The following is a 13337-nucleotide window of genomic DNA, read 5'->3' as shown; positions in this document are numbered from 1 at the left end:
GCACTGACTGTACTGTGTATATATATTATATACACACATAGGACTGACCCCGAGCACTGACTGTACTGTGTATATATATTATATACACACACATAGGACTGACCCCGAGCACTGACTGTACTGTGTATATATATTATATACACACACATAGGACTGACCCCTGAGCACTGACTGTACTGTGTATATATATTATATACACACATAGGACTGACCCCGAGCACTGACTGTACTGTGTATATATATTATATACACACACATAGGACTGACCCCGAGCACTGACTGTACTGTGTATATATATTATATACACACACATAGGACTGACCCCTGAGCACTGACTGTACTGTGTATATATATTATATACACACACACAGGACTGACCCCGAGCACTGACTGTACTGTGTATATATATTATATACACACACATAGGACTGACCCCGAGCACTGACTGTACTGTGTATATATATTATATACACACACACAGGACTGACCCCGAGCACTGACTGTACTGTGTATATATATTATATACACACACATAGGACTGACCCCGAGCACTGACTGTACTGTGTATATATATTATATACACACACATAGGACTGACCCCGAGCACTGACTGTACTGTGTATATATATTATATACACACACATAGGACTGACCCCGAGCACTGACTGTACTGTGTATATATATTATATACACACACATAGGACTGACCCCGAGCACTGACTGTACTGTGTATATATATTATATACACACACACAGGACTGACCCCGAGCACTGACTGTACTGTGTATATATATTATATACACACACACAGGACTGACCCCTGAGCACGTATTGAGCGGCGGTCACTCCTGTCACGTGTCGTGGTCATCTCCTCACCTTGAACAGGAAGGTCCTCTCGTGCTCCAGCGGCTTCCTCGTGTCGTGGTTCCTGAATGCCGCATCGATGGGTCCGCTCAGACCAGGCCAGGACTCGTTGATATGTCGGGCCGGGCCCTGAGGTCCCACCCACACAAAGTCTCCTGAAAACAAAATATTTCATGGTCAGCCCCTCCCTGACAACTGCGACAACCACTATGACTGCTTGTGAAGGAGATCCTGTGTGTACAGGGAGAGAACCTGGGCCCGGCAGGAGGGGGGATCTACCGCAGGCCAGATACACAGGCGCTCATGTCGGCCATGTTGGATATTTTGTGGATGATCAGATCGTACGACAATGAGAAGAGAAACTTACCCCTGAAGAAATGCATGACCCCCTTATCATCCAACGTCATCGCGCCAAATCCGTCATGTGTGCAACGCCCGGCCGGACCTAAGGAGATACCAAAAAGACTGAGGTGAAGGAGAGCGACCCCCTCCGACAACTTCTCAGACATGATATATACAGGCTGGTTGTCAGTAACAGGGGGCGGGGCTGTGACTACCTCTCAGACATGGTATATACAGGCTGGTTGTCAGTAACAGGGGGCGGGGCTGTGACTACCTCTCAGACATGATATATACAGGCTGGTTGTCAGTAACAGGGGGCGGGGCTGTGACTACCTCTCAGACATGGTATATACAGGCTGGTTGTCAGTAACAGGGGGCGGGGCTGTGACTACCTCTCAGACATGGTATATACAGGCTGGTTGTCAGTAACAGGGGGCGGGGCTGTGACTACCTCTCAGACATGATATATACAGGCTGGTTGTCAGTAACAGGGGGCGGGGCTGTGACTACCTCTCAGACATGGTATATACAGGCTGGTTGTCAGTAACAGGGGGCGGAGCTGTGACTACCTCTCAGACATGATATATACAGGCTGTCAGTAACAGGGGGCGGGGCTGTGACTACCTCTCAGACATGATATATACAGGCTGGTTGTCAGTAACAGGGGGCGGGGCTGTGACTACCTCTCAGACATTATATATACAGGCTGGTTGTCAGTAACAGGGGGCGGGGCTGTGACTACCTCTCAGACATGATATATACAGCTGGTTGTCAGTAACAGGGGGCGGGGCTGTGACTACCTCTCAGACATGATATATACAGCTGGTTGTCAGTAAAAGGGGGCGGGGCTGTGACTACCTCTCAGACATGATATATACAGGCTGGTTGTCAGTAACAGGGGGCGGGGCTGTGACTACCTCTCAGACATGGTATATACAGGCTGGTTGTCAGTAACAGGGGGCGGGGCTGTGACTACCTCTCAGACATGATATATACAGGCTGGTTGTCAGTAACAGGGGGCGGGGCTGTGACTACCTCTCAGACATGATATATACAGGCTGGGTGTCAGTAACAGGGGGCGGGGCTGTGACTACCTCTCAGACATGGTATATACAGGCTGGGTGTCAGTAACAGGGGGCGGGGCTGTGACTACCTCTCAGACATGATATATACAGCTGGTTGTCAGTAACAGGGGGCGGGGCTGTGACTACCTCTCAGACATGATATATACAGGCTGGTTGTCAGTAACAGGGGGCGGGGCTGTGACTACCTCTCAGACATGATATATACAGCTGGTTGTCAGTAACAGGGGGCGGGGCTGTGACTACCTCTCAGACATGATATATACAGGCTGGTTGTCAGTAACAGGGGGCGGGGCTGTGACTACCTCTCAGACATGATATATACAGCTGGTTGTCAGTAACAGGGGGCGGGGCTGTGACTACCTCTCAGACATGGTATATACAGGCTGGTTGTCAGTAACAGGGGGCGGGGCTGTGACTACCTCTCAGACATGATATATACAGGCTGGGTGTCAGTAACAGGGGGCGGGGCTGTGACTACCTCTCAGACATGGTATATACAGGCTGGGTGTCAGTAACAGGGGGCGGGGCTGTGACTACCTCTCAGACATGATATATACAGCTGGTTGTCAGTAACAGGGGGCGGGGCTGTGACTACCTCTCAGACATGATATATACAGGCTGGTTGTCAGTAACAGGGGGCGGGGCTGTGACTACCTCTCAGACATGATATATACAGGCTGGTTGTCAGTAACAGGGGGCGGGGCTGTGACTACCTCTCAGACATGATATATACAGCTGGTTGTCAGTAACAGGGGGCGGGGCTGTGACTACCTCTCAGACATGATATATACAGCTGGATTGGGGGCGGGGCTGTGACAACGTCTTACTTCTAGTTGCAGTATGTATAAGGGGTTGGGGGCGGGCTCACCTGATACATCGGTGAGGTCACTTTGAGAGTTCAGGTTCGTTACGGTGTCGTTGCGTTTTCCTTTTATGCTGTAATATAAAATGTATCAGATAAATGATGAAGCTGCTCCCTGTATATTACATGCTATATATTATATACACTATACTAGGAGTCTGGTCCCGCCCATCTGACCCCTGCTCTTCTCCTCCTCGGCCTCTGTACATAAGACAATCTGCTGGTTATAGGAGAGCGATAGATGTGGGATATTTACTTCTCCCCAGCAGATGGCGACATTACCCGCAGCAGCAGCGGCCTCACTGTGGCTCTATATACATGTGTGTGTGTCATATAGATACCGTATACGTGTCTCTCTCTATATATATATATGTGTTTGTGTGTGTATATAATCAAATCAAATAACAAAAAGCTTTATTTGCACGTCCAAATAGATATTTGGCATTGCTAAAGCAATGAGAGTGGTGGGGGTGGTGTATACGTAGGGTGGGGGATGATTAAGTGGGACAGTAATGGGGTATAACAGTCCGTGGAGTCTCATCTTCCTCTTCGTTGGTGGCTGCTATATGGGGAGGTGGGGGTGGGTGGGGCGGGGGTATTGGGATAAATATAACAGTCCATGGAGTCTCATCTTCCTCTTAGTTGGTGACTGCTATATGGGGAGGTGGGGGTGGGGCGGGGTGGGTGTATTGGGATAAATATAACAGTCCGTGGAGTCTCATCTTCCTCTTGTTTGGTGACAGCTGGACACGTATTGGGCAGCGATCTCCACAGTGGCCTCTTCTTCTCCCAGTAGGATGTAGAGTTTCCTCTTCTCCCAGTCTGGGATGTGGGCAGAGAGTCTTTGGTAGTAGCCGGCCCTCACAGCTGAGTATTTGGTGCAGTGTAGCAGGAAGTGGGTCTGGTCTTCTAGGGCCCCCTGGTCACAGTGCTGGCACAGTCTCTTCTCCCGTGGCTTGTACGTCTGCCTGTATCGCCCCGTCTCTATCTCTAGGTTGTGGGCGCTCAGTCTGTATCGGCTCAGGGTCTGTCTGTGCTTGGGGTGGCGTATTCTCTCCAGGTAGGTGGCCATGGTGTAGTCCCTTTGTAGGGATTGGTACACATTGGTGAGTTTCTTGGAGTTATTTATTTCGTTTCTCCATTCTTCAATGTACCGCTCTCTGTTTGCCTCTGTGGTCGCCTTTATTTCGGCCTTGGTTATCATCTGTTGGTGTTTTTGGTTTGGTGGTTGGCTGCTGTTTGGTTGGGGGGTGTCTGGTTTGCTCAGGTGGCTTAGCCATGCTTGGTGGTGGTAGGAGTCGCTCCCCTGGATGTGTGCCTGGAAAGCTAGCGCCCTCTTCTGTATGGTGAGCCATAGGGGGAGTCTGCCTAGCTCTGCCCTGCAGGCCATGTTGGTGGTGTTGCGATGGACATGGAGCAGGTATTTGCAGAACTCCAGGTGGAAGTTCTCTGTTGGGCTGGAATCCCACCTTGACTGGTCTGGGTAGGTGGCTGGGCCCCAAACCTCACTGCCATAGAGAAGGATCGGGTATACACTATGTCATACACTATGTATTATAGATATATATAGTCCTAGGAGCCCTGACAGTGTCATACACTATGTATTATAGATATGTATAGTCCTAGGAGTCCTGACAGTGTCATACACTATGTATTATAGATATATATAGTCCTAGGAGTCCTGACAGTGTCATACACTATGTATTATAGATATATATATAGTCCTAGGAGCCCTGACAGTGTCATACACTATGTATTATAGATATATATATATAGTCCTAGGAGTCCTGACAGTGTCATACACTATGTATTATAGATATATATAGTCCTAGGAGTCCTGACAGTGTCATACACTATGTATTATAGATATATATAGTCCTAGGAGCCCTGACAGTGTCATACACTATGTATTATAGATATATAGTCTTAGGAATCCTGACAGTGTCATACGCTATGTATTATAGATATGTATAGTCCTAGGAGCCCTGACAGTGTCATACGCTATGTATTATAGATATATATAGTCCTAGGAGCCCTGACAGTGTCATACACTATGTATTATAGATATATATAGTCCTAGGAGCCCTGACAGTGTCATACACTATGTATTATAGATATATATAGTCCTAGGAGTCCTGACAGTGTCAAACACTATGTATTATAGATATATATATAGTCCTAGGAGTCCTGACAGTGTCATACACTATGTATTATAGATATATATAGTCCTAGGAGTCCTGACAGTGTCATACACTATGTATTATAGATATATATATATATATATATATATATATATATATATATATATATATATATATATATAGTCCTAGGAGTCCTGACAGTGTCATACACTATGTATTATAGATAAATATAGTTCTAGGAGCCCTGACAGTGTCATACACTATGTATTATAGATATATATAGTCCTAGGAGCCCTGACAGTGTCATACACTATGTACTATAGATATATATATATAGTCCTAGGAGCCCTGACAGTGTCATACACTATGTATTATAGATATATATAGTCCTAGGAGCCCTGACAGTGTCATACACTATGTATTATAGATATATATAGTCCTAGGAGTCCTGACAGTGTCATACACTATGTATTATAGATAAATATAGTTCTAGGAGCCCTGACAGTGTCATACACTATGTATTATAGATATATATAGTCCTAGGAGCCCTGACAGTGTCATACACTATGTATTATAGATATATATATAGTCCTAGGAGCCCTGACAGTGTCATACACTATGTATTATAGATATATATAGTCCTAGGAGCCCTGACAGTGTCATACACTATGTATTATAGATATATATAGTCTTAGGAATCCTGACAGTGTCATACACTATGTATTATAGATATATATAATCCTAGGAGGCCTGACAGTGTCATACACTATGTATTATAGATATGTATAGTCCTAGGAGCCCTGACAGTGTCATACACTATGTATTATAGATATGTATAGTCCTAGGAGCCCTGACAGTGTCATACACTATGTATTATAGATATATATAGTCCTAGGAGTCCTGACAGTGTCATACACTATGTATTATAGATATGTATAGTTCTAGGAGCCCTGACAGTGTCATACACTATGTATTATAGATATATATATAGTCCTAGGAGCCCTGACAGTGTCATACACTATGTATTATAGATATATATAGTCCTAGGAGTCCTGACAGTGTCATACACTATGTATTATAGATATATATAGTCCTAGGAGTCCTGACAGTGTCATACACTATGTATTATAGATATATATAGTCCTAGGAGTCCTGACAGTGTCATACACTATGTATTATAGATATATATATATAGTCCTAGGAGCCCTGACAGTGTCATACACTATGTATTATATATATATATATATATATATATATATATATAGTCCTAGGAGCCCTGACAGTGTCATACACTATGTACTATAGATATATAGTCTTAGGAATCCTGACAGTGTCATACACTATGTATTATAGATATTTATAGTCCTAGGAGCCCTGACAGTGTCATACACTATGTATTATAGATATTTATAGTCCTAGGAGCCCTGACAGTGTCATACACTATGTATTATAGATATATATAGTCCTAGAAGCCCTGACAGTGTCATACACTATGTATTTTATATATATATATATATATATATATATATATATATATATATATATCCTATTAATATTATAAATGTGAAAGTTTGTGGGTTTGTGAGTTTGGATGTTCGGATGTTTGTTCCTCAATCACGCAAAACCCGCTCGACCAATTTGGCTGAAAGTTTCCTCAAACATAGTCACTACACCCGATTGCGCAATAGGCTACTTTTCGTCACAATAGCGCACATACGTTTGTGCCAGGTCCCCCACAAAACCCAAACTCACACCACCATCTCTGCAATCTCACACACTTTGGACCATAGCAAGCCACAAAATTCCTATTGCCCTCTACAGCCTCGCCCCTAACCCCACACAATCTCATATACTTTACCACTTTGCCCCTCACCTTACCGATACTCCAGGAGGCGCTCTTTAACGCTCCGGAGCAGCCATGTTTGCCGACCCCACCGCTCTGACAATCCGCGACACCGCCCACCCATGTCAATACCCCTAGGCCGTCTAATAAATGCAAAAACAAAAGTTTAAAAAAAAGTAAAAAAAAAAATAAAAACAAATAAAAAGGATTAAAAATTCAAATCACCCCCCTTTCCCTAGAACACATATAAAAGTAGTTAAAAACTGTGAAACACATACATGTTAGGTATCCCCACGTCCGAAATCACCCGCTCTACAAAGCTATACAAATATTTTTTCTGTTCGGTAAACGCCGTAGCGGGAAAAATGGTCAAAAGTGCCAAATCGCCATTTTTTCACTGTTTTGATTCTGATAAAAATTTGAATAAAAAGTGATCAAAGCAATAACATTTCCCGAAAATGGTAGAACTACAAAGTACTCCCGGCCCCGCAAAAAAAGACGCCCTATACATCCGCGTACACGCACGTATAAAAAAGTTACAGCTGTCGGAATATGGCGACTTTTCCAAAAAAAATTTTTTTAACATAGTTTTGGATTTTTTAAAGGGGTCAAAATGTAAATAAAACCATATAAATTTGGTATCCCCGGAATCGTAACGAAACACAGAATACAGGGGACATGTCAATTTGGTTGCAAAGTGAACGCCGTAAAACCAAAGCCCGTAAGAAAGTCGCAGAAATGCATTTTTTCTTCAAATCCACCCCATTCTAAATTTTTTCCCTGCTTCCCAGTACATTATATAGAATAAATAATGGCGGCATCAGGAAGAAAAATTTGTCCCAGAAAAATTAAGACCTCATATGACTCTGGGAGTGGAGAAATAAAAAAGTTATGGAGTTTAGAAGGAGGGGAGTCAAAAACGAAAATCAAAAAATGCCATCGGCGGGAAAGGGTTAACTTCAAATCCTTCTGTCCCAAAGTCACTATGTACAGTATATACCAACACCGTATATATAGCGGCTCTAATACAAAGTAACTGCAACACAAAAGTCTCACGGATTCTCTGAATTACTGCAAAAACAAGATACAAAGTTACATTTCATATCCCATCCCTTATACACAGTACGAAAACCTTACCCACGCCTGTATATACCCACTGCTACAATCACCGCAGACCAAGTCGCGGGTACCAGCTAGTATATATATATATATATATATATATATATATATATATATATATATATATATATATATATATATATATAGTCCTAGGAGCCCTGACGGTGTCATACACTATGTATTATAGATATATATATAGTCCTAGGAGTCCTGACAGTGTCATACACTATGTTTTATAGATATATATAATCCTAGGAGCCCTGACAGTGTCATACACTATGTATTATAGATATATATAGTCCTAGGAGCCCTGACAGTGTCATACACTATGTACTATAGATATATATAGTCCTAGGAGCCCTGACAGTGTCATACACTATGTATTATAGATATATATATATAGTCCTAGGAGTCCTGACAGTGTCATACACTATGTATTATAGATATATATATATAATCCTAGGAGTCCTGACAGTGTCATACACTATGTATTATAGATATATATAGTCCTAGGAGCCCTGACAGTGTCATACACTATGTACTATAGATATATATAGTCCTAGGAGCCCTGACAGTGTCATACACTATGTATTATAGATATATATATATAGTCCTAGGAGCCCTGACAGTGTCATACACTATGTACTATAGATATATATAGTCCTAGAAGCCCTGACAGTGTCATACACTATGTATTATAGATATATATAGTCCTAAGAGTCCAGACAGTGTCATACACTATGTATTATAGATATATAGTCTTAGGAGTCCTGACCGTGTCATACACTATGTATTATAGATATATATATAGTCCTAGGAGCCCTGACAGTGTCATACACTATGTATTATAGATATATATAGTCCTAGGAGCCCTGACAGTGTCATACACTATGTATTATAGATATATATAGTCCTAGGAGCCCTGACAGTGTCATACACTATGTATTATAGATATATATAGTCCTAGGAGCCCTGACAGTGTCATACACTATGTATTATAGATATATATAGTCCTAGGAGCCCTGACAGTGTCATACACTATGTATTATAGATATATAGTCTTAGGAGTCCTGACAGTGTCATACACTATGTATTATAGATATATAGTCTTAGGAGTCCTGACAGTGTCATACACTATGTATTATAGATATATATATAGTCCTAGGAGTCCTGACAGTGTCATACACTATGTACTATAGATATATATAGTCCTAGGAGCCCTGACAGTGTCATACACTATGTATTATAGATATATATATAGTCCTAGGAGTCCTGACAGTGTCATACACTATGTACGATAGATATATATAGTCCTAGGAGCCCTGACAGTGTCATACACTATGTACTATAGATATATATAGTCCTAGGAGCCCTGACAGTGTCATACACTATGTATTATAGATATATATATAGTCCTAGGAGTCCTGACAGTGTCATACACTATGTTTTATAGATATATATAATCCTAGGAGCCCTGACAGTGTCATACACTATGTATTATAGATATATATAGTCCTAGGAGCCCTGACAGTGTCATACACTATGTACTATAGATATATATAGTCCTAGGAGCCCTGACAGTGTCATACACTATGTATTATAGATATATATATATAGTCCTAGGAGTCCTGACAGTGTCATACACTATGTATTATAGATATATATATAATCCTAGGAGTCCTGACAGTGTCATACACTATGTATTATAGATATATATAGTCCTAGGAGCCCTGACAGTGTCATACACTATGTACTATAGATATATATAGTCCTAGGAGCCCTGACAGTGTCATACACTATGTATTATAGATATATATAGTCCTAGGAGTCCTGACAGTGTCATACACTATGTATTATAGATATATAGTCTTAGGAGTCCTGACAGTGTCATACACTATGTATTATAGATATATATATAGTCCTAGGAGCCCTGACAGTGTCATACACTATGTATTATAGATATATATAGTCCTAGGAGCCCTGACAGTGTCATACACTATGTATTATAGATATATATAGTCCTAGGAGCCCTGACAGTGTCATACACTATGTATTATAGATATATATAGTCCTAGGAGTCCTGACAGTGTCATACACTATGTATTATAGATATGTATAGTCCTAGGAGCCCTGACAGTGTCATACACTATGTATTATAGATATATATATAGTCCTAGGAGTCCTGATAGTGTCATACACTATGTATTATAGATATATATAGTCCTAGGAGCCCTGACAGTGTCATACACTATGTATTATAGATATATAGTCTTAGGAGTCCTGACAGTGTCATACACTATGTATTATAGATATATAGTCTTAGGAGTCCTGACAGTGTCATACACTATGTATTATAGATATATATATATAGTCCTAGGAGTCCTGACAGTGTCATACACTATGTATTATAGATATATATAGTCCTAGGAGTCCTGACAGTGTCATACACTATGTATTATAGATATATATAGTCCTAGAAGCCCTGACAGTGTCATACACTATGTATTATAGATATATAGTCCTAGGAGTCCTGACAGTGTCATACACTATGTATTATAGATATATAGTCTTAGGAGTCCTGACAGTGTCATACACTATGTATTATAGATATATAGTCTTAGGAGCCCTGACAGTGTCATACACTATGTATTATAGATATATATAGTCCTAGGAGCCCTGACAGTGTCATACACTATGTATTATAGATATATATATAGTCCTAGGAGCCCTGACAGTGTCATACACTATGTATTATATATATATAGTCCTAGGAGCCCTGACAGTGTCATACACTATGTATTATAGATATATATATAGTCCTAGGAGCCCTGACAGTGTCATACACTATGTATTATATATATATAGTCCTAGGAGCCCTGACAGTGTCATACACTATGTATTATAGATATATATAGTCCTAGGAGTCCTGACAGTGTCATACACTATGTATTATAGATATATATATATAGTCCTAGGAGCCCTGACAGTGTCATACACTATGTATTATAGATATATATATAGTCCTAGGAGCCCTGACAGTGTCATACACTATGTATTATATATATATAGTCCTAGGAGCCCTGACAGTGTCATACACTATGTATTATAGATATATATATAGTCCTAGGAGCCCTGACAGTGTCATACACTATGTATTATATATATATAGTCCTAGGAGCCCTGACAGTGTCATACACTATGTATTATAGATATATATAGTCCTAGGAGTCCTGACAGTGTCATACACTATGTATTATAGATATATATATAGTCCTAGGAGTCCTGACAGTGTCATACACTATGTACTATAGATATATATAGTCCTAGGAGTCCTGACAGTGTCATACACTATGTATTATAGATATATATAGTCCTAGGAGTCCTGACAGTGTCATACACTATGTATTATAGATATATATATAGTCCTAGGAGCCCTGACAGTGTCATACACTATGTATTATAGATATATATAGTCCTAGGAGCCCTGACAGTGTCATACACTATGTATTATAGATATATATAGTCCTAGGAGTCCTGACAGTGTCATACACTATGTATTATAGATATATATATAGTCCTAGGAGTCCTGACAGTGTCATACACTATGTACTATAGATATATATAGTCCTAGGAGTCCTGACAGTGTCATACACTATGTATTATAGATATATATAGTCCTAGGAGTCCTGACAGTGTCATACACTATGTATTATAGATATATATATAGTCCTAGGAGTCCTGACAGTGTCATACACTATGTATTATAGATATATATAGTCCTAGGAGTCCTGACAGTGTCATACACTATGTATTATAGATATATATAGTCCTAGGAGCCCTGACAGTGTCATACACTATGTATTATAGATATATATAGTCCTAGGAGTCCTGACAGTGTCATACACTATGTATTATAGATATATATAGTCCTAGGAGCCCTGACAGTGTCATACACTATGTATTATAGATATATATAGTCCTAGGAGTCCTGACAGTGTCATACACTATGTATTATAGATATATATATAGTCCTAGGAGCCCTGACAGTGTCATACACTATGTATTATAGATATATATAGTCCTAGGAGTCCTGACAGTGTCATACACTATGTATTATAGATATATATAGTCCTAGGAGCCCTGACAGTGTCATACACTATGTATTATAGATATATATAGTCCTAGGAGTCCTGACAGTGTCATACACTATGTATTATAGATATATATAGTCCTAGGAGCCCTGACAGTGTCATACACTATGTATTATAGATATATATAGTCCTAGGAGTCCTGACAGTGTCATACACTATGTATTATAGATATATATAGTCCTAGGAGTCCTGACAGTGTCATACACTATGTATTATAGATATATATATAGTCCTAGGAGTCCTGACAGTGTCATACACTATGTATTATAGATATATATATAGTCCTAGGAGCCATAAAACATCAGACTTGCCATGGATTAGATACAGTCCTCAGAGCCGGTTTCTGTTGATATCTGACTACTACATAGAGATAGCTCCTGCCATTTAGTAACACTGTAACCAGGAGAACTTATATACTCTGAGATATAATTAGATACACCAGAGACAGTGACATGTATAGAGCGGTGACGCAATCTGTAGCACACATGAGATGCTTAGATACATGATAAGTGTCAGTCTCTTGAGGAGTATATAGTACTTACAATGGGTAGGAGAGGACCTGGGGTAGGAGGCAGAGGAGAGCACTGACTATGACCCTCATCCTGGCAGTCAGCTGCTGTTATGTCCACCCAGATCATTGTCCCTGCATTTATATTACAATCTTATCCAACAATCTGATTGCACAATCACTTCCCATCAGCAGGACATGGGACACAACCTCTGAGCTGAGTTACATAACTGCTTCCCGACAGATACTGAACCCTGATAGCCCCAGGAGATCCCGAAAAGAGGAGGACACTGACTGTAACCTCTATATTACAAGTAATCCACAAACCTGGAACCACAGCATATATGGAAGACTTTATACAACATCGAGATGTAACTATGAGAGCAATTGAAACAGCTGAAAGAATTGCTCTCCCCACCATA

General features: G+C 40.7%; 1 protein-coding gene across 1 annotated transcript; it reads right to left on the bottom strand.

The window, feature by feature from the left end:
- Window positions 1-876: 876 nt before the first annotated feature.
- Window positions 877-13010, bottom strand: LOC142188608 (hemopexin-like; the record flags this gene model as incomplete). The annotated part of the gene is made up of 4 exons (XM_075261892.1): window positions 12950-13010; window positions 3160-3227; window positions 1232-1309; window positions 877-1019 (listed from the first exon to the last, which is right to left on the bottom strand). Coding segments are annotated over exons 1-4 (348 nt in total), but the record flags the coding sequence as incomplete, so codon positions are not given.
- Window positions 13011-13337: the final 327 nt, after the last annotated feature.

The sequence above is a fragment of the Leptodactylus fuscus genome, unplaced genomic scaffold (genome assembly GCF_031893055.1).
Source record: "Leptodactylus fuscus isolate aLepFus1 unplaced genomic scaffold, aLepFus1.hap2 HAP2_SCAFFOLD_572, whole genome shotgun sequence".
Classification (NCBI taxonomy): Eukaryota; Metazoa; Chordata; class Amphibia; order Anura; family Leptodactylidae; genus Leptodactylus; species Leptodactylus fuscus.
The sequence above is the reverse complement of the archived record's forward strand: the minus strand, read 5'-3'. Positions and strand labels throughout refer to the sequence as shown.